At 33.8% G+C, this 22,962-nt stretch overlaps 2 protein-coding genes across 2 annotated transcripts; both read left to right on the top strand.

Annotated features, from left to right (window-relative positions):
- The first annotated feature begins 1,556 nt into the window (after positions 1-1,556).
- Positions 1,557-9,869, top strand: LOC110775720 (probable glucan 1,3-alpha-glucosidase). Its single transcript, XM_021980328.2, has 6 exons — positions 1,557-3,383; positions 4,433-4,706; positions 4,781-4,916; positions 6,895-7,105; positions 7,268-7,474; positions 9,131-9,869. The coding sequence occupies exons 1-6, from the start codon at positions 1,761-1,763 to the stop codon at positions 9,497-9,499; spliced, it is 2,820 nt and encodes a 939-aa protein (XP_021836020.2). The 5' UTR covers positions 1,557-1,760; the 3' UTR covers positions 9,500-9,869.
- Positions 9,870-15,200: 5,331 nt separating this feature from the next.
- On the top strand, positions 15,201-21,301 carry LOC110775710 (amino acid permease 3). The gene is made up of 7 exons (XM_021980319.2): positions 15,201-15,360; positions 16,808-16,922; positions 17,795-18,028; positions 18,134-18,227; positions 19,255-19,469; positions 19,561-19,700; positions 20,286-21,301. The coding sequence occupies exons 1-7, from the start codon at positions 15,355-15,357 to the stop codon at positions 20,937-20,939; spliced, it is 1,458 nt and encodes a 485-aa protein (XP_021836011.2). The 5' UTR covers positions 15,201-15,354; the 3' UTR covers positions 20,940-21,301.
- Positions 21,302-22,962: the final 1,661 nt, after the last annotated feature.

The following is a 22,962-nucleotide window of genomic DNA, read 5'->3' as shown; positions in this document are numbered from 1 at the left end:
CTTGTATTTGTATTGAATTACTCCGACGTATAAAGATTTGATACGGTAGTTTTAAATTTTTTATTTTTAGGATGTTTATTTTTTGAGGGAAATGTCGAAATGCCTTATATTGATAATTTCTCCATCAGTACGATAGTACATACGGAAAGATCTCATTGGGACTATGATTTCTCATATTTTGTTCGATCCCGTAAGGCATTAAACGAGTTAGGTGATGGTCGACACTATTCCCATCCCTTTTAACATGACTCCGAACAATAAAATCAAAGCAAATACATAATGAAAGAATGTCTTCAAGTATAGTATTCGGCCGGTGAAGAAAATCTTAAGGAAATTTGAATAAAAACCCTTGAAAATGAATTATTATTTTTTTATCCAATCTCATGATTTCTAAAAAATAAAATAAAATAAAAAGAAAAGGACCGATCTCCTTTCGATTTCTCCAAATTAAATTTCGATGGTGCCAAAAGAGAAATTTCCACCACACGTTTAGGGTTTATTAATGTGAGACCGTTGTTTGTGGTGGGAGCAAAAACTCTTCATCCGGAGGACTCCATCCTATTTGCTTCAGCTACAACATTCAGAAGGAATCAAAAGTGCGGTGGCAATGGGTTGCAAAAATTAATAATGGGATAAATTATTTTATTTTTTTTGAAGAAAGAAGGGGATAACTTGGTGGTGATCAATTCGATGAACAAGATTTAGCAGGTCCCATAGGAGATTAATGTCTCGTTGAGGATGCTAGTCGGAATTTATCAAATTTGGGTTTATTTTCGTTTATTCATTGCTATCGGGAAGCGGCGAATTTCTTTGCGGTGAGAACGAAGCTCTTGTCCTATTATCTTGTTATGATTTTCGTCTTTTGATAATTCCCTCCCCCTTATCGAGTTAGGTATGCCTTATCAAAAGGGTTTCGTTTTTTTTAGGAAAATAAAACAATCTAATATACATATACAAAGGAGACATATTTGCTGAATTATTAGAGCGTCACGTAGGAAATCTAATGATTTCGGCCAATGAAAATTAAGATTTCTAATTTATTTTTGAATTAAAAATTCGAGTGCCACGTAGATAAATAATTAGGTGTCACGTAGATATTTTATTTATTTAATTATTAATATGTATAACTCTATCCAAAAAATACTCTAATAATTAAAAATAAATCTAAAATAAAATTTAATCCAAAATCAAACACTAATTTAAAATAAAATTATGGCCAAAGTCAAACACTAATCCAAATAATAGAGCATAGCGTAGAAATCTAATGGATTCAGCCAATGAAAAATAAGAAATCTAGATTATGTTTGAATTCAAAAAGTCGAGTGCCACATAAATACATACTCCACTAGTTTCCAGGTAGATATTTTAATTAACTAATTACTAATATATATACAATTACATCCAAAATCAAATTCAATTCAAAATCAAACACTAATTTAATCTAATAGTATATAAGATATTGGAGTTGTAATAGGAGTTTTCAATTTAATAAAATCCGTATATGACACGGGCTAAAATTAGTATAAAAAAATAGAGGAAAAAAATAGTAGGATTGCCTCGAAAGTCGAAACTGTAACATGGTTCAAGCCTGAAGATTTCTTCTTCGTCTTCCCCAGCACTAAAAACCAGTTAGACTAGACTGACCCCCTCACCAATTCTCTTTCTCTCTTCTCTTCTCTTTGCCTCCATTTTCTTAAACCCGTTAACTATGAATCTATGATCAACCCCTTGAATTCAATTTAGCTCTTAGAAGAAGAAAAATGAATTCCTTCAAACCCCACCTCACCACACTCTTCTTCCTCTTCTCTTTATCTCTCCTCCTCACCTCGGTTTCCTCGTGGAAGAAAGACGAGTTTCGCAATTGTAATCAAACCCCATTTTGCAATCGAGCTCGCTCTCGAAAACCCAATTCCTGTTCGTTAATCGCCACCGATGTTGAAATCTCCGACGGCGATCTTGTTGCGAAGTTGATCCCCAAAACCCCACCTCAAACTGATCAAGCTTCTACGAATTCATCGAATCAGGAAGACGGGGTTGAAGATCTTGTCCAAAAACCCTTGATTTTGAGGGTTTCAGCTTATCAAGATGGGATTTTGAGGGTTAAGATTGATGAAGATCAAACCCTAAATCCTCCCAAGAAGCGTTTTGAGGTTCCCAGTGTGATTGAGAGTGATTTTTTGGACAAAAAGTTGTGGTTACAGCGGTTTTCTGAGGTGAAGATTGATGGGGATTCCTCCATTGTTGTTTACTTGGCTGATGGGTATGAAGGCGTGCTCCGAAAGGACCCTTTCGAGATCTTTGTGAGAGAGAGCAATGGAGGTAACCGTGTTATTTCAGTTAATTCGCATGGCTTGTTTGATTTTGAACAATTGAGGGTTAAAAAAGATGGTGATAGTTGGGAAGAGAATTTTAGGAGTCATACTGATACAAGACCTTATGGTCCTCAATCTATTAGTTTTGATGTTTCATTTTATGATGCTGATTTTGTTTATGGTATCCCTGAACATGCTACTAGTCTTGCACTTAAGCCTACTAGAGGCCCTGGTATTGAATTTTCTGAACCTTATAGGCTTTTCAATTTGGACGTGTTTGAGTATCTTCATGAGTCGCCTTTCGGGTTGTATGGGTCGATACCGTTCATGCTTTCCCATGGTAAGGCCTGGGGAACTTCCGGGTTCTTTTGGTTGAATGCTGCTGAAATGCAGATTGATGTTCTTGGGGATGGTTGGGATGCCGGGGAATCGAGGCTTTCGCTGCCCTCTGATCAGAAGAGAATTGATACTTTGTGGATGAGTGAAGCTGGTATTATTGATGCGTTTTTCTTCGTGGGTCCTGGGCCTAAGGATGTAGTTAGACAGTATGTGTCTGTTACGGGGATGCCTGCAATGCCACAGCATTTTGCCACAGCTTATCACCAATGTAGGTGGAACTATAGGGATGAGGAGGATGTTTATCATGTTGACTCGAAATTTGATGAGCATGATATCCCGTATGATGTTTTATGGCTTGATATTGAACATACCGATGGAAAGAAGTATTTCACGTGGGATAGGATGCTTTTCCCCCATCCCGAGGAGATGCAAAACAAGTTGGCTGGCAAGGGGAGGCATATGGTTACTATTGTTGACCCACACATAAAGCGGGAAGATTCCTACTATATTCATAAAGAAGCCTCAGACAAAGGGCATTACGTTAAGGATGCAACTGGAAAGGATTATGATGGATGGTGTTGGCCTGGTTCCTCCTCGTACCTGGATATGTTGAGTCCAGAGGTTAGGGAGTGGTGGGCTGAAAAATTCTCCAACAAGAATTATGTTGGATCAACACCCTCATTATATATTTGGAATGACATGAACGAGCCATCTGTATTTAATGGACCTGAGGTATCTTTTTGTCAATGGCCTCCTCTTCAATTTTTATACTGATTTCTTCACATATAGTATACATTTCTGCTTCTTTAATGTGTTAGCTGTAGATGTGTTTATGAAATTTTCCTCTGGGACATTATAGAGATAAGTTCATGATGCTGAGGGAGTTTTTGTTAATGTGAGAATGAGATTTAGAATAGAAAGTTTTAAGTTTATATTTCCATGTCTGATAGATAATTAAGAATAATTATGGTCAACAATTCTTAGTCTAATGCTATAGCATATGACAAATGACTATATTGTCATTACTGAAAATGGGCAAGTAGGTTTTTTATTTAAGTAAAAAGTAGAGGTAGGTTATTAATGAAGGCAAATTTTTGGTAAACTAGCCATTTATTTCCAAGATAATTTGATCATAAAGCAAAGGAGTTAAATTATTTAGTGAATTCCAGTAATTGATTCTTACGTCTATTATCTCTTTTATTCTTAGAAAAATTGTGTGGTGTGAGATATATTCCAATCACTATTTCTTATGCCCATTCCCTTTAATTAGTCTTGGCTAGTGTTTGTACTAAAACCGGAACCCTTGGCCCTTGGGTTGGCCATGCTGGTTTTGGTCCATCTTTATTACAGGTAAAGGACTGATGTTTTGATGAAGTTCCTCACCACACCCTCTTCCTGAAACCTTCTTCTATTCGTATTTTCTGGACTTTAAATCGTTGCCTGCAACTTGTTGATTTTTGTGGATCTTGTCATTTGATTTGTAATCAAGAACTAGATTTTGACCTTTATAAACTTGTTTGATATTAGTCTTCAATATTTGTGCTAGCAAATCTTCTTCATTTCTTATAGGAATAAGAAATCGTGGTATGATTGCTTCCTAAGAAAAAATAATCTGGTTCTGTAGAATGTGTGATAATGTAGTGTGCCAGTACTGCCATAGATTTGATTTTTCCACCTCTGGTCCTATACCTTTGAGGCAGCATGCTGGTTTATTATGATCCCATGAATTTTCTTCCCTAATAGTTTGGTTCTGGTTTTAATTGATATCTTGTGGAAACCAGGTTACAATGCCTAGAGATGCACTGCATGTTGGAGGTGTTGAACACAGGGAGCTTCATAATGCATATGGATATTATTTTCACATGGGCACAGATGGTGGACTGGTGAAGCGAGGTGAGGGGAAGGATAGACCCTTTGTTTTGTCAAGAGCATTCTTTGCTGGCAGTCAGAGATACGGAGCTGTTTGGACTGGAGATAATACAGCTGAATGGGAACAACTTAGGGTTTCAGTTCCCATGGTTTTAGCCATGGGATTGACAGGAATAACCTTCTCTGGTAATTAAGCTCCTTCCTCTTAGAAAACACATCTTAGCACTTTACAATTTCTCAGTTACAATCTTTTCATGTAGGTGCTGATATTGGTGGGTTTTTTGGGAACCCTGAACCTGAATTGCTGGTGCGCTGGTATCAATTGGGTGCTTACTATCCTTTCTTCCGTGGGCATGCCCATCACGATACAAAAAGAAGGGAACCATGGCTTTTTGGGTAAATTTTTTCTTCATTTCTCTCTCTCTCTCTCTATATATATATCTCTAACTCTGTCCCAGAGTCTAAAGTAATATCCTAGATTCCGTGTTTCATATATTAAGCCCATTGTTGTTAGTTTCCTACATATATGATTGCACCAATCCATCAGGAATGCTTTGTTAACTTAGGGATACATCCTCTATTGATCACTTTGTTTTTGTTGATTAACATATGTTACTGAAATTGATTCAGGCTCTATTTTCTTGACCTATTTTTTTTTTTATTATTGCAGAAAAGTCTTTTTTTAAAAGTTCATATATCACATTATTGTTGCTGGTGGTGGTGATTGTTGGTTGCTTTTGTTGTGACTCTTTGATGCTGTCTTCTTCATCTTTGTTCTCATTCTAAAAGTTTTTTTTTAGTTCATATGTTGTACATTATAAGAAAAAATGATATTGAAAATTACATGCCTATTTGTTCTATGAAGCTATTATTAATCTCAAATTTAATTAGGATGGTTGAATTTCTGTTGTTAAATCCTTTCACCTAATTTTCCTTCATGATGTTATGTTCAGTCAACATAAACTCCATTGTGCTTACTTCTAAGGCATTTTTTTTTTCAATCAAACCCTCCGGTTATGAGTTGATCAGATTCTCATATTCTGTTCTATGATTTTCCTCTGCCAAACTTCATTAAATTCTCCAGTTCTGATGCACTATAGCCTAGGCGATCTTGAAAGTGGAATTGTGAGAGAGGTGGCTCTGACTGTTACTTGAAAGGGATAGTTTCAGCATATAGTGGTGGTAGTGGTAATGCTATTATTGCTCTGTTGGTGTTGGTGCTGTAAATGCGATGTAGATCCAATTTCCAACTAGCCAAAATAGTGTCAGCATGTGTATATATATACTACCTGCTAGGAAAGTTTGAAAAAGGCGAGTGGGTGTATGATAAGGGTAGATAAAGTATGAGTAATGAAGTAAAAAGGTGAGTGGTGTAACAAAAAGGTGGATAAAGTAAGAGAGTAAAAGGAAAGGTGTTAATATTTTGGGGGGGAAGAGGGTAAGATAATATAAGGTGTTAATATTTTGGGGGGAAGGGGGTAAGATAATATAAGGTGCTTGTCTAATGTAAATTAAAGTAGAAGTGAGTAGAGCATTATGTAACACCCAAAAATGGAAAATGAGTAGAACATTAAGGAACAGCGAGGGAGTATATATATTGACATATTCTTTGACTTTGTATTATTCTATATCAAATCTGGAAGGCTTGTTAATCTGATAATAGGTACTTATTGTGAAGTTAAAAATAGTTGTTGCATGTTTGTATTCACCTTATTCTACAAGACTCTGGAAGAGGGAGCAGTTTAGGCGGAGAATGAAAATGTGATCTTTATCAAGGGTTCAAGATTCATATTCCAAACCATCAGGAATGGAGGAAGAACTCTATTAAGATTTGGCTGGATCTCTCTTCAAAAAAAACACTTAGTATTCTGTATTTCTTTTCTCAAATATGAGAGGAGCACAGGATTGTAGCTGGCTTAGGTTGTTTTGTGCATTTTCATGAAAGGCTTAAGAATTTAGGCTTCTGCCTTTAATTTGGTGGACAAACCCTGTTAATCTGTTAAGGAACTTGGCATGGGATAAACAATATCTTGCTCTTTGTCAATGTTTAAAAAACATGCCTCGGACGCTGAGGTGCAAGGCATTAGGTGTCATGAGCTTTTTATGGTCTAGGTGATGCGATTTCAAAGAGGCATACACTGAGGCATACTTTACTGTTCATTTGTGCGCCTCACTTCTCAAGGCACAGGGAATTTTGAATCGCCTTGATGCACCCTGAGCTTTTTTATACGTTGCTCTTAGTCAGTTGTTGATTTAGTACTTTGAGAATTGAATTTTGACTGACCATTCTTCAAAATTTATCTGTTAATCTACTTATTCTTGCTACTTCACTGTCTTTTTGAGCAAGCTCTTGAAAATTCTCTTTTTATTGTAGAGAGCGTAACACAGAACTCATGAGGGATGCAATTCGCACTCGTTATATGTTGCTCCCATATTTCTACACATTATTTAGAGAGGCAAACACAACTGGTGTTCCAGTGATGCGTCCTCTGTGGATGGAATTCCCCTCTGACGAAGCTGCTTTCAGCAATGACGAAGCCTTTATGGTTGGAAACAGTATTTTGGTCCAAGGAGTGTACTCCGAGGTTTGTTTTTGTTACTCCACTGAAGTGATTTTCTATCTTCAGTCTTTTTCTTTTCCTTTTATCTTTTTTGTGTTATTGTTAATATCATGGTAGAGTACCTATTTTTCCTTTAACAAGTCTCCATGATCAACTATGACAACTGCATCTTATGTCCCTATCCAGAAAACTAAGCAAACATCAGTATATCTTCCTGGAGAACAAAACTGGTATGATATGAAAACAGGAACCACATACAAAGGAGGTATGATCCATAAATTGGAAGTGTCTGATGAAGGTGTTCCAGCTTTTCAAAGAGCAGGTACCATCATACCCAGGAAGGACCGCTACCGCCGAAGTTCCACACAGATGGTGAATGATCCGTATACATTGGTATGCTTCGCGTGCCTAACTTTAATTTCATAATGAAATTGTTATTTAACTGTCAGAGAAGGTTCTGTCTTGAATTCTATACACCCGTTGTTTCACTTTAGTTATCCTACTTTCTATTTCGGATGTTCCAGAGAACTGTTTTCTATGCTTATACTCTGTGCGGTTAATGTAGAACTCCAATGCTCCACCCACTATTCTTCTACCATTTTTTTTAAGCATTTCACAGATTGTGTTACTTACTCTGTACTTATTAAGTTGTGCCATGTTCACTTTATGCACTGTTCACTTTCATCTTTCACTGTCCTTATTTGTACATAAGGAAAAAAAAGGCATGTGGGCCTTTTCAGATTCCTCCCAATCTTAAAAAAATATGAACTTTTTACTCGTAGATAATGGTTAAAAAGTCAATACTAAATATGGTACAACCATAAAAAACAGAGGAAGTATTTCTATTAGGACAAACAAGGTGGAATATTTTGCAACACAGTTGACAAGGAAAGGTCTTATCTTGCGCACTGAAATTAATTTGCGACAGAATATGAAGCTTAAGGTGGCTGTTAGTTTTTTGATGGTATTGATGTAGCTGTTAGTGGGAATAGGAAAATTTCTTGTAAACAGTCAAATCGAAATTATAAAAAGTTCAAAAGGTCAAATAAGAGCGCTAGGGAATTTTCATTCTGTATCCTTTATCATTTCAGCATAACAGCATGCAAGAATTTTATTGTGCTGTCACTTTCGTTTTCCTCTGATTGCCTTTGAACCATAAACTCTGATATGTTTTTAGTGCTTGATTTTGACATGGGTGTTTTACCAAAAAATCTTGAATTATTCACAGCTGTGGATGAACCTTCTTGATGTAATACTCGTCATATTTGTATTGTTTGAGTCGCGTCACCTCATTTGCATGATGATGCAGAGTACAGTAGGTTCTTTTATCTTCTATGATAAAACAACAACATACTTGTTTTTGGTTGAGTTTACTAGATTATTTTTGGCAATTTTGGAAACTATTGTGTTAGTAACAAATATTCAAGTTAAAAGGAGGGGCAAATTAATGGTTGTCTGTGGAAATTGACCTCCTGTTCCGCTAATTGTGATCCTTTTATTCTGAGTTATTCGAGCAAGAAGCAACCTAATTGTGCTGCATCACTTCTTTCTCCTAAGACCTAGGATGGTTAGAAGCAAACTGAGACCATAAGTTGTGTTTTTTTTGTTTTTGTTTGAGAGGAAGTCCGTTATAAATTTGTACTCCCTCCGTTCCTAAATAAGTGTCCTATTTTGAAGAATGCGCGGTGTTTAAGAAAAATAATAAGTGTGTAAGAAAAAAAAAGAATGAGTGTTCTTTTGGGAAAGTATAAAGTAGATAATTGTTTATTGATAAAGACATAAAGTACAAATAAAAGTGGATGTGGGGATGAAAAAGTGTAAAATGTGTAAGAAAAAGCAATCATGAATTATGGAAAAGTGGGAAAAGTGTGTGTCAAAAAATGGAAAGTGAACACTTATTAGGAAACGCCAATAATAGAAATTGGAACGGAGGGAGTAACTCATAATCGGATGATTTGGGCTTAATTTCTTTGATCAGTCTCCCAGTATTAGATATTTATTTCTCCCAATTATTCTCCCATGATATTTATTTCTGGTGCGTGTTTTCAGGTGATAGCTCTAAATAGTTCTCAATCAGCCGAAGGGGAACTTTATGTTGACGATGGCAAGACTTTTGAATTTCAACGCGGTGCCTATATTCACCGCAGGTTCATTTACTCTGATGGCAAGCTTACTTCTATAAACATGGCACCCTCAGACAACGATAGAAGATTATATTCAACGGAATGTGTAGTTGAAAGGATAATCCTTTTAGGGCACCCATCTCGACCAAAAAGTGCCCTCGTTGAGCCTTCGAACAACGAGGTTGATATCGAGATGGGCCCACTTCGGGTTCAACGGTCTCGGGTCGTATCTGTTCTGACGATTCGCAAGCCTAATGTCCGTATATCCGATGACTGGACAATACAGATCCTGTAAGCTCAAGTTGAAGCACCATCCAAGAACTCACTTGTGATGTAAACTCGGCTTGTTGTACAAAAAGTAGCGAGGCTATGAAGCGCCATTCTAATTATCGTGTAAGCGAGCTACATCTTTCTCGGTTTGACACGCTTAAATAGTGAAAGAGTCGAGCCCATCCATGCCTCTTTGAGCCACACCATCATTTGTATGGATACCGATTTAGTCTTGGTGTTTTGACATATTTTCGGTTAATCAAGTATTTGTTCTTAATTTACTACTTGTAGGACAATTTTGTTTTGCAATTGCCATAGATAATTTATCGAAATATTTGATTCGATATGTATTGGTTAGCTTTACAATATAAATACTATATACCATCATTGTCGTACCTTATTTTTGAAGTAGTTTTGCAATATAAATTTTACTCAATAGACTAGAGGTGGCTAATGGGTTGTTCTTATTGAGTTTGGTTAGGATCATGTCGAGGTGATGAGTCATTCGGATTAATTTCTATTCAATGAATATGAGTTTCATCTGATTGTGGTCGAATAATTGACCTCTTTTTCAATCCTGTACAAAGTTTTACTAAAGAATTCTTGTACTAAACTAAATACACAAAATTTATCTAGAGTCAAACCCACCAAAGGGACATTCACTACACTGAAAATAGGTAGTTTTATTGAAATTCACAACAAATAAAAACAAAAAAAAAATTGAAGAGAAAGAGTCTTATATAGCTAATTTTCAGCCTAAGGCCCTATTCGGCAAAATTAACGGTAGCGGTTAGCGGTTGAGTAGCGGATAGCGGTTAAAGTAGCGAGTAGCGGTGAATAGTAGCGGGTAACGGTTAGCTGTCAAAGTAGCGGGTAACTAATATGAGTGTTCGGTAAAAGTAGCGGTTGATATTATAAAATAAAAATAAAAGCAAGAATATTATTAAAACTTTATTATAAATTTGTCAAACGCTACCCGCTAACTTAAACGCTACTAATTTTAACGTTTGACAAAAGCTACCCTACCGCTATATCAACCGCTAACCGCTACATAAATCGCTACTTTACCAAACACTTACATATTTTACAAGTTACAAACTTTCCTATAAGGCGATCTTACACAAAAGACCACTTACTTGAACTAATTAGTTAAGCTCTGAAATCAATTAGTTAAGTAAATGAACTAATTAGTTAAGTAAAAGAACTAATTAGTTAAATAAAGGAACTAATTAGTTAAGTAAAAGAACTAATTAGTTAAGCAATGTAACCAATTAGTTAAGCAACCAAAGTGGTCTTTCCTATAAGACGCTCTTACACAAAAGTTGCCGTTTACAAGTAGTGTCTTGACTAGGTCAAAAAGCTACCCGCTACATCAAACGCTACCGCCGAACACGCCCAACCCTAAACCCTAGAGAAAGAAGGAGATGAGGAAGGGAGAGGAGCGGCTTAATAAGAAATTGCTTTATTTAGTAGTTAAACATATTTTTTATCTTTTGGCCAAAATTGGTAAAAATTAAACATTTATGTATTAGAGAAATGGATCCAATTTTAGAACACCCTATAGTGAAACTATTCAAGTATAATTACATTGAGATATCTTGTTAAAATGACCTAACTTAAAGTTGACCTTCCCCTAAATTTGCACCACTACTTATTTTAGGAAGGGTGAGTAAAAGTGGTTATCATTGACTTTAAAATTTCTAAAGCATGTTTTATAAATGTGCGCACTCTTGAGTCTTGATAGCATCTATCATAAATAAAAGTTAATCATAGAAATTTTAGAACTCGAATGAGAAAAAAGAATGATTTTGGATATTGTAATCATAAGAGAATCTTTTATATCTTATAAATCAATATATTGCACTACAAATTAAGTACAAACCAATCTTATTTTTGGAAGAAAAATACCTTTCCTATTTACATACCTTTTTCATAGGGTTTTTACTTAAACCCGAGTATAATTGTACCTTAAGTGTATAGCCATTAGCAAACATTAAACACACCGGTAAATCTAGAGTATTTTTGTGAGAGTAGAAATTGATATATTATGCTCTTATATACATTATATTGCTTTCTTATGTGCCAAAGCGAGAAGTTTTTTTAAGTTATACTAGTATTTTTTACTCTCTTTCTAATATATACGTAACATGATATTATGTTATTATGTTTTTTTGAAGTAAACTTAAGAGTAAATTTCTCTTAAAGTATATGATTGAAGTTTTTGAATTGTATTGAAATTACTTCCAAATTTATGAGAAATTCATGATCAAAGTTCAATCTTAAAAAATGTGACATATCTTGAAACAAAGGGAGTTGAAGTGAGATTTGATTTGAAACTTGAAAGGTTACGAAGTTGAACTTTTTCATTTATAAAGTCATACTTCACTATTATAGTTAGTCTAATCGATTATATTAAGTGATTGAATGATAATTCTCCTATTAGTTACTCCTACTCCCTCCGTCCCAAAATTATCTTCCTGTTTTTCTAAACGAGCGTCCCAAAATTATCTTTCTGTTTCTAATTTTGGCTACTAAGGTCCCCGCTTTTTTATGTACTATATTAATTAAAATTGAATTGAAAACCCCACCCATGTACTATATTCCACTTTTCCCATGTACTATATTCTCTTTCACATTTACTTTATTCCACTTTTTCATACAACTCAATCATCATTTGTACTTTATTCTACTTTTTCATGTACTATATTCCACTTTTCTTAAAATCCGTATTTTTGGTCAAATAGGAAGATAATTATGGGACAGAGGGAGTATAATCCTATATTCCTAAATACTTGTTTTTTTCCCACCAGGTTTTCTGTCACATTTTGTTTTATACGTAGTATTACACGTCGATCACCTATAACAGAATCAACGCATATCAATTACTCTATGCTTAATACCAACCATTGCAATAATAATAGGATGATGATAAAGGTCGCAATCTTATGTGTCGGAGTGTAATTGGTATATATAGGCGCCACGTAGATTATGCGTCATCAGAATATTTTTACTATCCATACAATATTTTTACTATTAAAATATGTAAATATGTAGTCGATATAAAGAAGGAAACAAATTAGAATATTAAGATTTTCCTACTTTTTTGTAACATGTATAATAGGTTATATAAGTTAAATATTTTAATTTCCAATTTAAATCATGACACATAAGCATGTCTGCATGTCATGTCATCATTGTTACACGACTTATTTTTCATAATAATAGTCCATTTTTTTTATATAAATATTGATGAACGCGTAACACTCCAATTAATTAGAACTTTCAAAAATATTAACAAAATATTTTATGTGCACATTAAGCTTCAATAACAAGTACTTAAAAAATGATATTTTCTTTAGTGATAGTTCAAACATTATTTTTCATAGAGATGATTTAGATTCAAGTTCTAAATACATAACAAGATTATACTATAATTCCGACTAAGCTATTTGACATCTGCTTATAATCAAAAACATTAATTTTTCATAGATGATTTCAATTCAAGTTCTAAATACATAACAAGATTATACTATAATCCCGACTAAGCCATTTAACATCCGCTTATAACATTATTTTTTCATAGAGATGGATTTGTTTCGAATACCGACTAAGCTATTTGACATGAATAGGGCTTTTTTAAATAAATAAAAGTAGATGTTACTCTTTACCAACCAAAATGGAGATAGATACACCACCAACATTGCCTAGAAACGAAGGCCACACACCACCTCCTCAAATCACTCCTCCACTTTCAATGGTAGAACGTTCAAGTTTATCTTCCCAAATTATGATATCTATTATTCTAACATGTGTCTTGTCATAATAACCTTTCAATCAATCCCTACATACTTCTAATCAAACATTATTTTGTTTTGTTTAGTTAATCTTTGGAAAATGATATATGCAGTTACATATAAAAATGTAAAAGTAGAAACATTAGTCTATATATCCTAAACATTAATTACATTTATTGACACATACTTCTAGTATGCTAGAACAGGGGCGGAGCCAATGTAGAAAGAATGGGGTCAATTAACCCCACTTGAATTATGAAAATTTAGAAAATTTTCTTTATATTTATAAGATTTTCTTCAAATTTTGTTATAAAATTAATTATTTGAACCCACTAAAATCTGTAATTTTTATTTTGCACCCACTAAAAACTTTTCTAGATCCGCCGCTGATTCTAAATTATTTCCAATTTAGAAAATGCATTAGATGTTTATTTGTGACCCTAGGGGTTGCATATATCATTACTATGGGCGGAAAAAGTCCCAACTTTGTATTAATTCGGGAACCATAACCAAACAGTCCTCATGCATACTTAAATTGCTCAACCGGTTAATATATAGCCACCAAAAACCAGCCTTTCCACCCTCTTTCATGTTGGTATATTAATCGGTTGATCACTATTAATTCTGAGTAGGGACCGTTTTGAGATTATAGAACCCTAAAGATTGGGACCTTTCTGAGTTAATTAAAATATGAGACATTTTAAAGAAAACCGTCCATAGTTCAGGCTAATGATGTCAATTTCCCCTTAATAGCTTAACTTGCCACTTAACCAAAATTATGGTAAGTGGATTAGTGGGTCATGATGATTAGAAAGATCCATTCAAAGTTCAAAGATACCAAATTAAAGGCACTAATAAATTAAAGAATGATCGATAAGGGCTTTTTAATTGTTGTCATAACCTATCATTTCCAAAGTCTTTGGCACCAAAGTTATTTGGAATCGGATCCTATACAAATAACAAATTAATATAGTCTCCTTTTTAATTCCTTTTTGCTCAATTCAATGGCTATGTTATTGTTTCATGTCTCTTCCCTTTTCTACACTTTGCAAAATTCCTTTCCATTTCGACCATTCTTTTTGTTATTAGTTTCCAAGACATAACTATTATTTTTGGCTTATTTTTCCTCTGTATAAGGCCATAACCCAATAAACATTATTTGTTGTGCACTTGTACGTGTCTAAGTTTCAAATTTAAGTCCGAGAAATGTCAAAACAAAAACTTTATAAGTCACGTCAGCCAGTATCTAGTTGATCGACCTCTTAGTCTTTTTACAAAGAACATGCAGAGTACTATCTAGAAATTTATAAACTGTTCGTGACATCAACTAAAAAAACAATAAAAACGAGAATAATTGATTTTGTTTTTGTTTTTGGTGATAGGAGTAAGGATCAAATACGGTCTTTTTTTTAAGGGGAAATAAGATCAAATACAATCAAATATCTCTACATCGAGAAATATATATAGTCATACACGGCTAAGGAAATCAAGCCATAATTAATTAATATATTGGAATATAGAAAATCAAGGATTACAAAAAACAATGATATTCAAGGATTACATCAAGGAGTATAAATGTATAATATTTGGCCAAACACTAGCTAGGTACAAATGTACAATTAGAAAGACAATAATGAGACATGTAGACATTTAATTAACAACTTAGTGGGCATAATTCACTAACAAAGGCATATTTAATTAAATTTATATGAACAATAAATCAATAAAAATGTAAAGATACTCAAATTCAAATAAATCAAATAGAAAATCCAGAAAGTAGAATTTATGCTCTTACAATAAGGATGGAGGAGAAGCAATCCACGTGAGATTACTAGACAAAAGGGATCATATAGTAACACCAACATGTATTATATTTTTATTATTGTTGTTTTAATTATTAAATTCTCCTTGTTTTTTTGGGTACATTTTATGCTCCTTTTGGACCCTATATAAACAATATAAATCCTACCCAAGAGAATGCAGCAATTGCCCCTCTAAACCCATCCTCACTACTACATCTATTAACTCTCTATTGTATATATATCAAGAAATCCTCATTTTTTGAGGGGGAGTGAAAATCCATATAATGACGGTATGCGCTTTAATTATTTAAAACAATTTCTTAATTTCGTTTATAACATACTAATGTTTATTTTTTTAAGAGTATAGTTTATGTTATATAGTAAAAGTTCTATTATTATTTTTTTGTGTATTAATAAAAGAAAACTTAAGACATTTTATTACAAAGTATTTTTGATACTTTTGGCGGGTTTTTATTATTTTTTTTTTTTTTTGTGACAAAACAATTTTGTCGAGGAAAAACAATTCGGTAAATTTGGCAAATTTATGATTTTTTAAATATTACTATTTTCTAAATTATTACTCCCTCCGTCCCTTAATATTCGCACCGGTTTGACCGGTGCGGAGTTTAAGACATTTGAACTTATTAATTTAATGGGTGTTAGTTGATAGTGGGGTATTTTTTTTAATATAGTTAGTGGAAAATGTGTAGGAGGTGGAGAGTGGTGAGTGGGGGTGTCAATTTTTAAATGATTTTTTGTAGGGAATAGGGGTGTAGGTGGGTTAGTAAGTAATTGTGAGAAATAATATAAAATTGGTATAAATTTCTATTTATAGAAGCGGTGCAAGTATTAAGGGACGACCCGAAAAAAAAAGCGGTGCGAGTATTAAGGGACGGAGGGAGTATTTTCTAAGTTATTGTTTCTCTACCTAGACATGACTTACAATCAATTCCAAAAATTGACATGAAGTAACCCATATACGATGAATATATATGACACATGCATGATTTATATATTTCACAAATAAAGTGTGTCCCCATGAAATAATTGTGGTACAAGACTTTCTATGTTATGGTTGTTGTTAAAGTAAATCTCATAATAATTACATTCTTAGTATATTAAGTAGAAATTAGTTAGAAAGAAAATTCAAAGTCAATATCGGGTCACATTACTCTTTCATGATCTCTATCGTTAAGGAAATAAAAAGAAGTTTATCAATCACATATAATTTATTTATTTTTTGTGTTAGCACCCGGTTTACCTGTAAGGTTAATCCGGATTCGAGGCGAGTTCTGGGTGGATAGGTTCCGGTCCCTCCCAATTGTTATTGCGGGAATCAATCACATATAATTTAAAAGACGAAAACATCCTTTAAAATCGTAAGTAATTATTAGTGACGAGATAAAAACAAGGGAATTATTTTAGTAATTTAACATTTGACACGCACCTTTGTTTTAGTGAAGTGTGGGTCAGAGAATTAGCAATATGAGTGAGATTCCTAGCTATTTCATATTTTCATGTACTTGCGCAAATCTTAACAACCTTATAGTATTATATATACCTTCCTTTATCACTTACTCTTTTTGTTCATACATGTGTTTAACCTTAATTACTTCCTTAAACTTAATTAATTAAGGTTTAATTAGCTACCTTCAAAAAAAAAAGGGTTTAATTAGCTTAGACTTTGTGTTTTTATTCTTCTTCACCATATTCTTAATTTGCTTTGCCTTATTGAAGATGGGTGATGGTGCTGCCAAAATAAACAACCACCATGTCTTCGACGTCTCGATCGACGTTCTAGGAAAACAACCCTCCATGTATTTCGACGATGATGGCCGTCTCAAACGAACAGGTACTAATTTACTCTACGTTGCACTGTATAGGCTCTTCATTTCACTTCAAGTACCGTATCACAAAAAAAAAAAAAACAAAAAAAAAAAAAAACTGAATATTTGAACATAACTAAATCTTTTGAACACGGGATATGATTATTCCAAAGATGTACTTCTTCCAAAGAAAAAAACATTTCTCAACGGTGATTTCCATAGTGGAAGAAGTGGCATTCTTCCTTGGAAAGGTATTGCACGCACAAGGTCCTTTACTATAAATTTATTGTACACTAGACTAACTTTTACCCAGTTTTTTTTTTCCAAAAAAAAAACTTTCACCTAATTTTTGTAACCTTTCACCCAAGTATGTTTTAGTGAACTTTTTATATGTATAAAAAATTAATATATAAACATTTTAAAGGGTTAAGTGATTAATTTATACATTATTAGTGATTTTTGAAAAAATAATTTAATTAAAATGAAAAAACTATCATGAAAAAATAGATAACTTTTATCTATATTTTTTTTTGAAAAAATAAGAAGAATAGTACATTAGGATCCCTCTGCACGAGGGATACGTACTCCTAGCTAATTATTCACTGTCTAAAATGGAAAGTAAATGGGGACTATTACAAGAGTCAATACCATAGTGTTGCTAATTAGATGACCAACATTTGTTGTTATCCAATCTGATGCTCGATTAGCTTCTTGATAAACGTAACTTTTACCGATATAAGAATAAGTATTAATTAAGTATACAATATTTTTGGTACATCACTTGTAAATAAGTATCTGAAGAAGGATCATTTATTTTTTAACATTGCAATTTAGGCAACCATATTACTCACAAAAATATTGACTATATATCTTTGAATATAACAATGGTGTTATATAGGGACTGTTTGGACTGCGAGTGCACATATAATAACAGCAGTAATAGGCTCAGGAGTTCTTTCCTTAGCATGGGCAATAGCTCAACTTGGTTGGATTGCTGGTCCAGCAGTTATGTTCTTGTTCTCTTTCGTCATTTACTACACTTCCACTCTTCTTGCCGACTGTTACCGTTCCGGTGATCCGATTTCCGGCAAGAGGAATTATACTTATATGGATGCTGTTCGATCTAACCTCGGTAATTAATTAAGTTTCACTTCAATTACCAATAATTAACAATATTCACATTTGGGTTTGTTCATTTTCTGATATTTATCTTTGGTTGATTAATCTTAATTTCTAGGTGGTTATCATGTCAAGTTATGTGGAATAATTCAGTACTTGAACCTCTTTGGCGTTGCCATAGGTTACACCATTGCAGCATCTATCAGTATGATGTGAGTTCCGAACAATTTCATATTCATATTTACCGCCTTTGTTTTTGTATTTACTACCTTATCAAAAGTAATTTCATATTTACTATCTTTTAAATTTTATGTTTTTGTATTTACTGCCTTATGAAATGTAATTTCATATTTACCACCTTAATGTTATGAAAAATTTGAATTTCACCAATTTTTAACGGATTTCATCTAATTTTCCGTCCATGCGGACAGTGGCGGATGCAATTAAGCAATATAGGATCAATCGACCCCACTTAAATTCGGAAATTTTGATAATTATCTTTATAATTATTAGGATTTTCTTCAAATTTAATTAGTTATAAAAGTAACTACTTCCTCCGTCCCGGAATACTCGACCCGGTTTGACCGGCACAGAGTTTAAGGAACTTGAATTGACTTATTTAATTTAATAGGTAGTAGTTGATAGTGGGGTATTATTTTATTGTAGTTAGTGGGAAATGTGTAAAGGGGTGGGGTTGGGGGAGAGTAGGGGTTGAATTTTTAATTATTTTTTGTATGGAGTAGGGGGTAGGTGGGTTAATAGGGGTGGAGTGAGAAATAATATAATATTGTTAGAATATTTCCATTTTTAGAAACACGTCAAGTATTAAGGGACGGCCCGATAAGGAAAACAGGTCAAGTATTCCGGGACGGAGGGGGTACTTAACCTCACTAAAATCTGTATTTTTTATTTTGCACCTACTAAACATTTTTCGTAGATCCGCCAATGCATGTGAGCCCGCTTAACCAATTTATTCTAATTTTCCTCCTCGTCGTCAGGTTTCGAACTAAAAAAGTTAGGTAATTAGAACCTACATTGACGGAAATATATTTGGATGAAATTCATCAAGAGGTGGTAAATATAAAAGTTTCATAAAATTAAGGTAGTAAATATAAAATTACATTCTATATAAAATGGTAAATACAAAAACCTGAAAGTTAAAAAGACGGTAAATATCAAAATATCCGATTTGTATCATGACTTTGAGGTAAATACTAATGATTTTTTTTTTACCAATAGGGCGATAAAACGATCAAACTGCTTCCATGACAGTGGAGGGAAGAACCCATGTCACATGTCCAGCAACCCATACATGATAGCCTTTGGAATTGCAGAAATCATATTTTCACAGATTCCTGACTTTGATCAAATATGGTGGCTTTCAATTGTAGCAGCTGTTATGTCTTTTACTTACTCTGCCATTGGTCTTGCTCTAGGAATTGTTCAAGTTACAGGTCCATATTCTACTAAAAAACTACATTTTAAACATTATGGTTAACTTTTTTGTACAAAATTAATATGTTTATATGTTTATTTTTGTGACAGCTAATAGAACTTTCAAGGGTAGTTTCACTGGAATAAGTGTAGGATCAGTAACTGAAACACAGAAGATATGGAGGAGCTTTCAAGCACTTGGTGATATCGCGTTTGCTTACTCTTTCTCCATCATTCTTATTGAGATTCAGGTACTAATTCAACCCCTTAGTTAGTTGTTCAACAAAGTGGAAGGTATAGCTAGGGAAGTTATGTTATAATTTGCGCGCTTATTCTGTTCTGTTCAGGATACTGTCATATCCCCTTAAGTTGGCCTAAGTTATATATGTTATAATTTGCGCGCTTATTTTGTTTTGTTCAGGATACTGTTAGATCACCTAAGTTGGCCTAAGTGAAAAGTCGGCCCTGTACATGTCCAAAGTGGGACACAGAACAGGATCCCCCAAGTTCAAAAGGCCCCAAATTGAGTGAAAACATTATTTTCTATGAATAGTAGTACAACAAAGTTATGGGCCTTATAGCAGCCTAGCGACAACAAGAAGTCTGCAACTCTTTAAGTGAAATAGACAAAATATTAAAAAATTATAGGGGCCCATTTTTGTAATATTGACAAATTTGGCACATGGCCTCTTATTTACTTGGGCCGGGCCGGTCTAAGTTATGTTATAATTTGCGCGCTAATTTTGTTCTGTTTTGATCAGGATACTGTCAATTGTCAAATCCCCCAAGTTATATAAGTTATAATTAACGCGCTAATTTTATTCTGTTTTGATCAGGATACTGTCAGATCCCCACCAGCAGAGTCCAAAACAATGAAGAGAGCCTCATTCATAAGCATAGCAGTAACAACATTATTCTACATGCTATGTGGTTGTATGGGTTATGCAGCCTTTGGTGATCTTGCACCAGGAAATCTCCTTACAGGTTTCGGCTTCTACAACCCATTCTGGCTATTAGACATAGCCAATGTAGCCATTGTAATCCACTTAGTTGGAGCCTACCAAGTCTATTGCCAACCCCTCTTTGCCTTCATCGAAAAATGGGCATTCCAAAAATGGCCTGATAGTGAGTTCATCAATGGAGATATCAAGATCAAAATCCCGGGTTTAAACCCTTACAATCTAAACCTATTTAGGTTAGTTTGGAGAAGTGTTTTTGTGGTTTGTACCACAGTCATTTCAATGCTTCTTCCTTTCTTTAATGACATTGTTGGACTACTTGGAGCACTCGGGTTTTGGCCTTTAACCGTATATTTCCCAATAGAGATGTACATTGCTCAGAAGAAGTTGCCAAAGTGGAGTACAAAGTGGGTTTGTCTTCAAATGTTGAGCTTAGCTTGTCTTGTGATCTCAATTGCTGCTGCTGCTGGATCAATTGCTGGTGTTGCTCTTGATCTTAAAGTGTATCGTCCTTTCAAAACTAGCTATTAGAGCACGCGGTAATTCAATTCCTTGAAATCAATTGATCGATCAACATAGAACAGATCAGTAGTGTTGAGGATAACGTAATTATCCTGGTTAACAGAATATCATATGAGATAAGTTATTCTCAGCAAGTAGTTAACAAAAAAACGAGTTTCGATGTCCATGGAGGAGGAGTCATGTAGTTCATGGGTGGTACAGTTGTGTTTTATTTGATTATGTCTTATTGGTGTTGTAACAAAGTTTGTTAATGTTCCCAAGAAATGGAGGAACCCTAGTTTTTTTATGTGTATCTAGTGTTGTAACTTGTAATTGTTCAGAATTGAGTATCCACTCTATTCTTTTGTCAATCCATAAGCATTTAATTTTAATTCTCTAGTATTTTATGTTGATAATTAAGTATCTATATTTCAAGGTGAGTATACATATATAGTCACTAATATATATTTGTCCATTCAATTCATTTGCAATCCCTACCCTGACCATTACATTATAATTAAGGATTCATCGCGATTTCAATTTTCACTTATGTATCGTAACAATTGTATGTTTCATCTCGTCTTTTGTTCAATTTCTTGGTCATTGAAGCGTCAACATACTTTGTCTAAATCAAGTGCAGAAGCAGAATATTGAGGCGTTTTCTAATGTTGTCTCTGAGGTTTGTTAACTCTACAATCTCCTACTTAAGCTACATTGTATCCCTAAAAAAAATAACTTGAGCTACATCGTATTGAATTTAAGTGATGGTTTAATAGTAATATTCATAAATTTAAATGTGTCTTTCTATCTATCAACCAATGTTTTGGAATAGTATATATGTCACACTAGCTTCTTTTAATTTGTGTCCAACCATTCAAAATAATAAGGGATCTACAATTGATTGAAATGTACACAACAAACCTTCTAGCCATTTTGTACGCAAGTATTTTTTTATCCCTATCCATTTTTGGTTAAAGTTCTTTATTAATTGGTTCTATACAACGACAATGTTTGTTGTAATCCGTGATTCATGCAAGAATTTTTATACGACGGTTGCACCACACTAGTAGTGCAAATACTATCGTCACTTTAATTCTGACTTTGTAGTTAATAGTTATTGTTTTTTTTAGTATAACTGCATTCCCCATGATACGTTCTATGTGTACACATTTTCTTGTCAAAAACATTATTTTTGGACCTATGGTTTTGTTTAAAGTATCGTTTTACAATAACAAATTGACCGAAATAAAACCGACCCGTGCCACTTTTTTGGTTATATGGTTAACGATTAGTCACTTAACAATCAATAAAAAAAAGTTATGTTAGCTTAAATAGCTTTTCTTGCACCACTTCACTCAACATATACGTAGTACTTCTTCACTTATTTATAGGGATGTCTAAACTAGGAAACTATAGAGTATGATTTTCACTCTACTCTCGCAGAGGTAGCACTTAAGCTTTGTTTGGTAGGGCGTAAAGTATTTTTTTGGAAAATAAATTTCCTATATTTTCAATTTTACATCGTTTGTTTTGCAAAGGAGTGTAAAATTATTTTCCCTAGGAGTAAAATTGTTCTCCTAATGATGGAAAATCATTTTCCCTTTAAAACGAAGTGAAAACTGTTTTCCTTCCTTTTCCTTATCTCTCTTGTACACTCCTTTTACTACCTGCTTACTTTCCCTCTCATTTTCCTCCTGTTTCATCATTTTTCTTACATGGAACCAAACAACGGAAAACTAATTTTGGAACTGTGTTTTCCATTGTAAGTTGTTTTCCATGAAAATTATTTTACACTGAATAATTCCAAAATAATTTTCCTTTGTTTGATATCTTAAAAAATGGGAGAAGATGGTGAAGATTGAGGGGAAGAAAGGAGAGGGAGGGAACGAGTAAAGAAGGAAAAGTGATTTCCCTCCCTTTTAAATGGAAAAGGGTTTTCCACCTTTGGAAAATTATTTTTTATCTGTTACCCAACCAAACAACGTAAAATGATTGAAAATAGGAAAATCGTATTCCTTGAAAACGTTTTACGCCCTACCAAATGGAGCCTTAA

The sequence above is a fragment of the Spinacia oleracea genome, chromosome 4 (assembly GCF_020520425.1).
Source record: "Spinacia oleracea cultivar Varoflay chromosome 4, BTI_SOV_V1, whole genome shotgun sequence".
Classification (NCBI taxonomy): Eukaryota; Viridiplantae; Streptophyta; class Magnoliopsida; order Caryophyllales; family Amaranthaceae; genus Spinacia; species Spinacia oleracea.
This window is presented reverse-complemented; position numbering and strand designations above follow the sequence as displayed.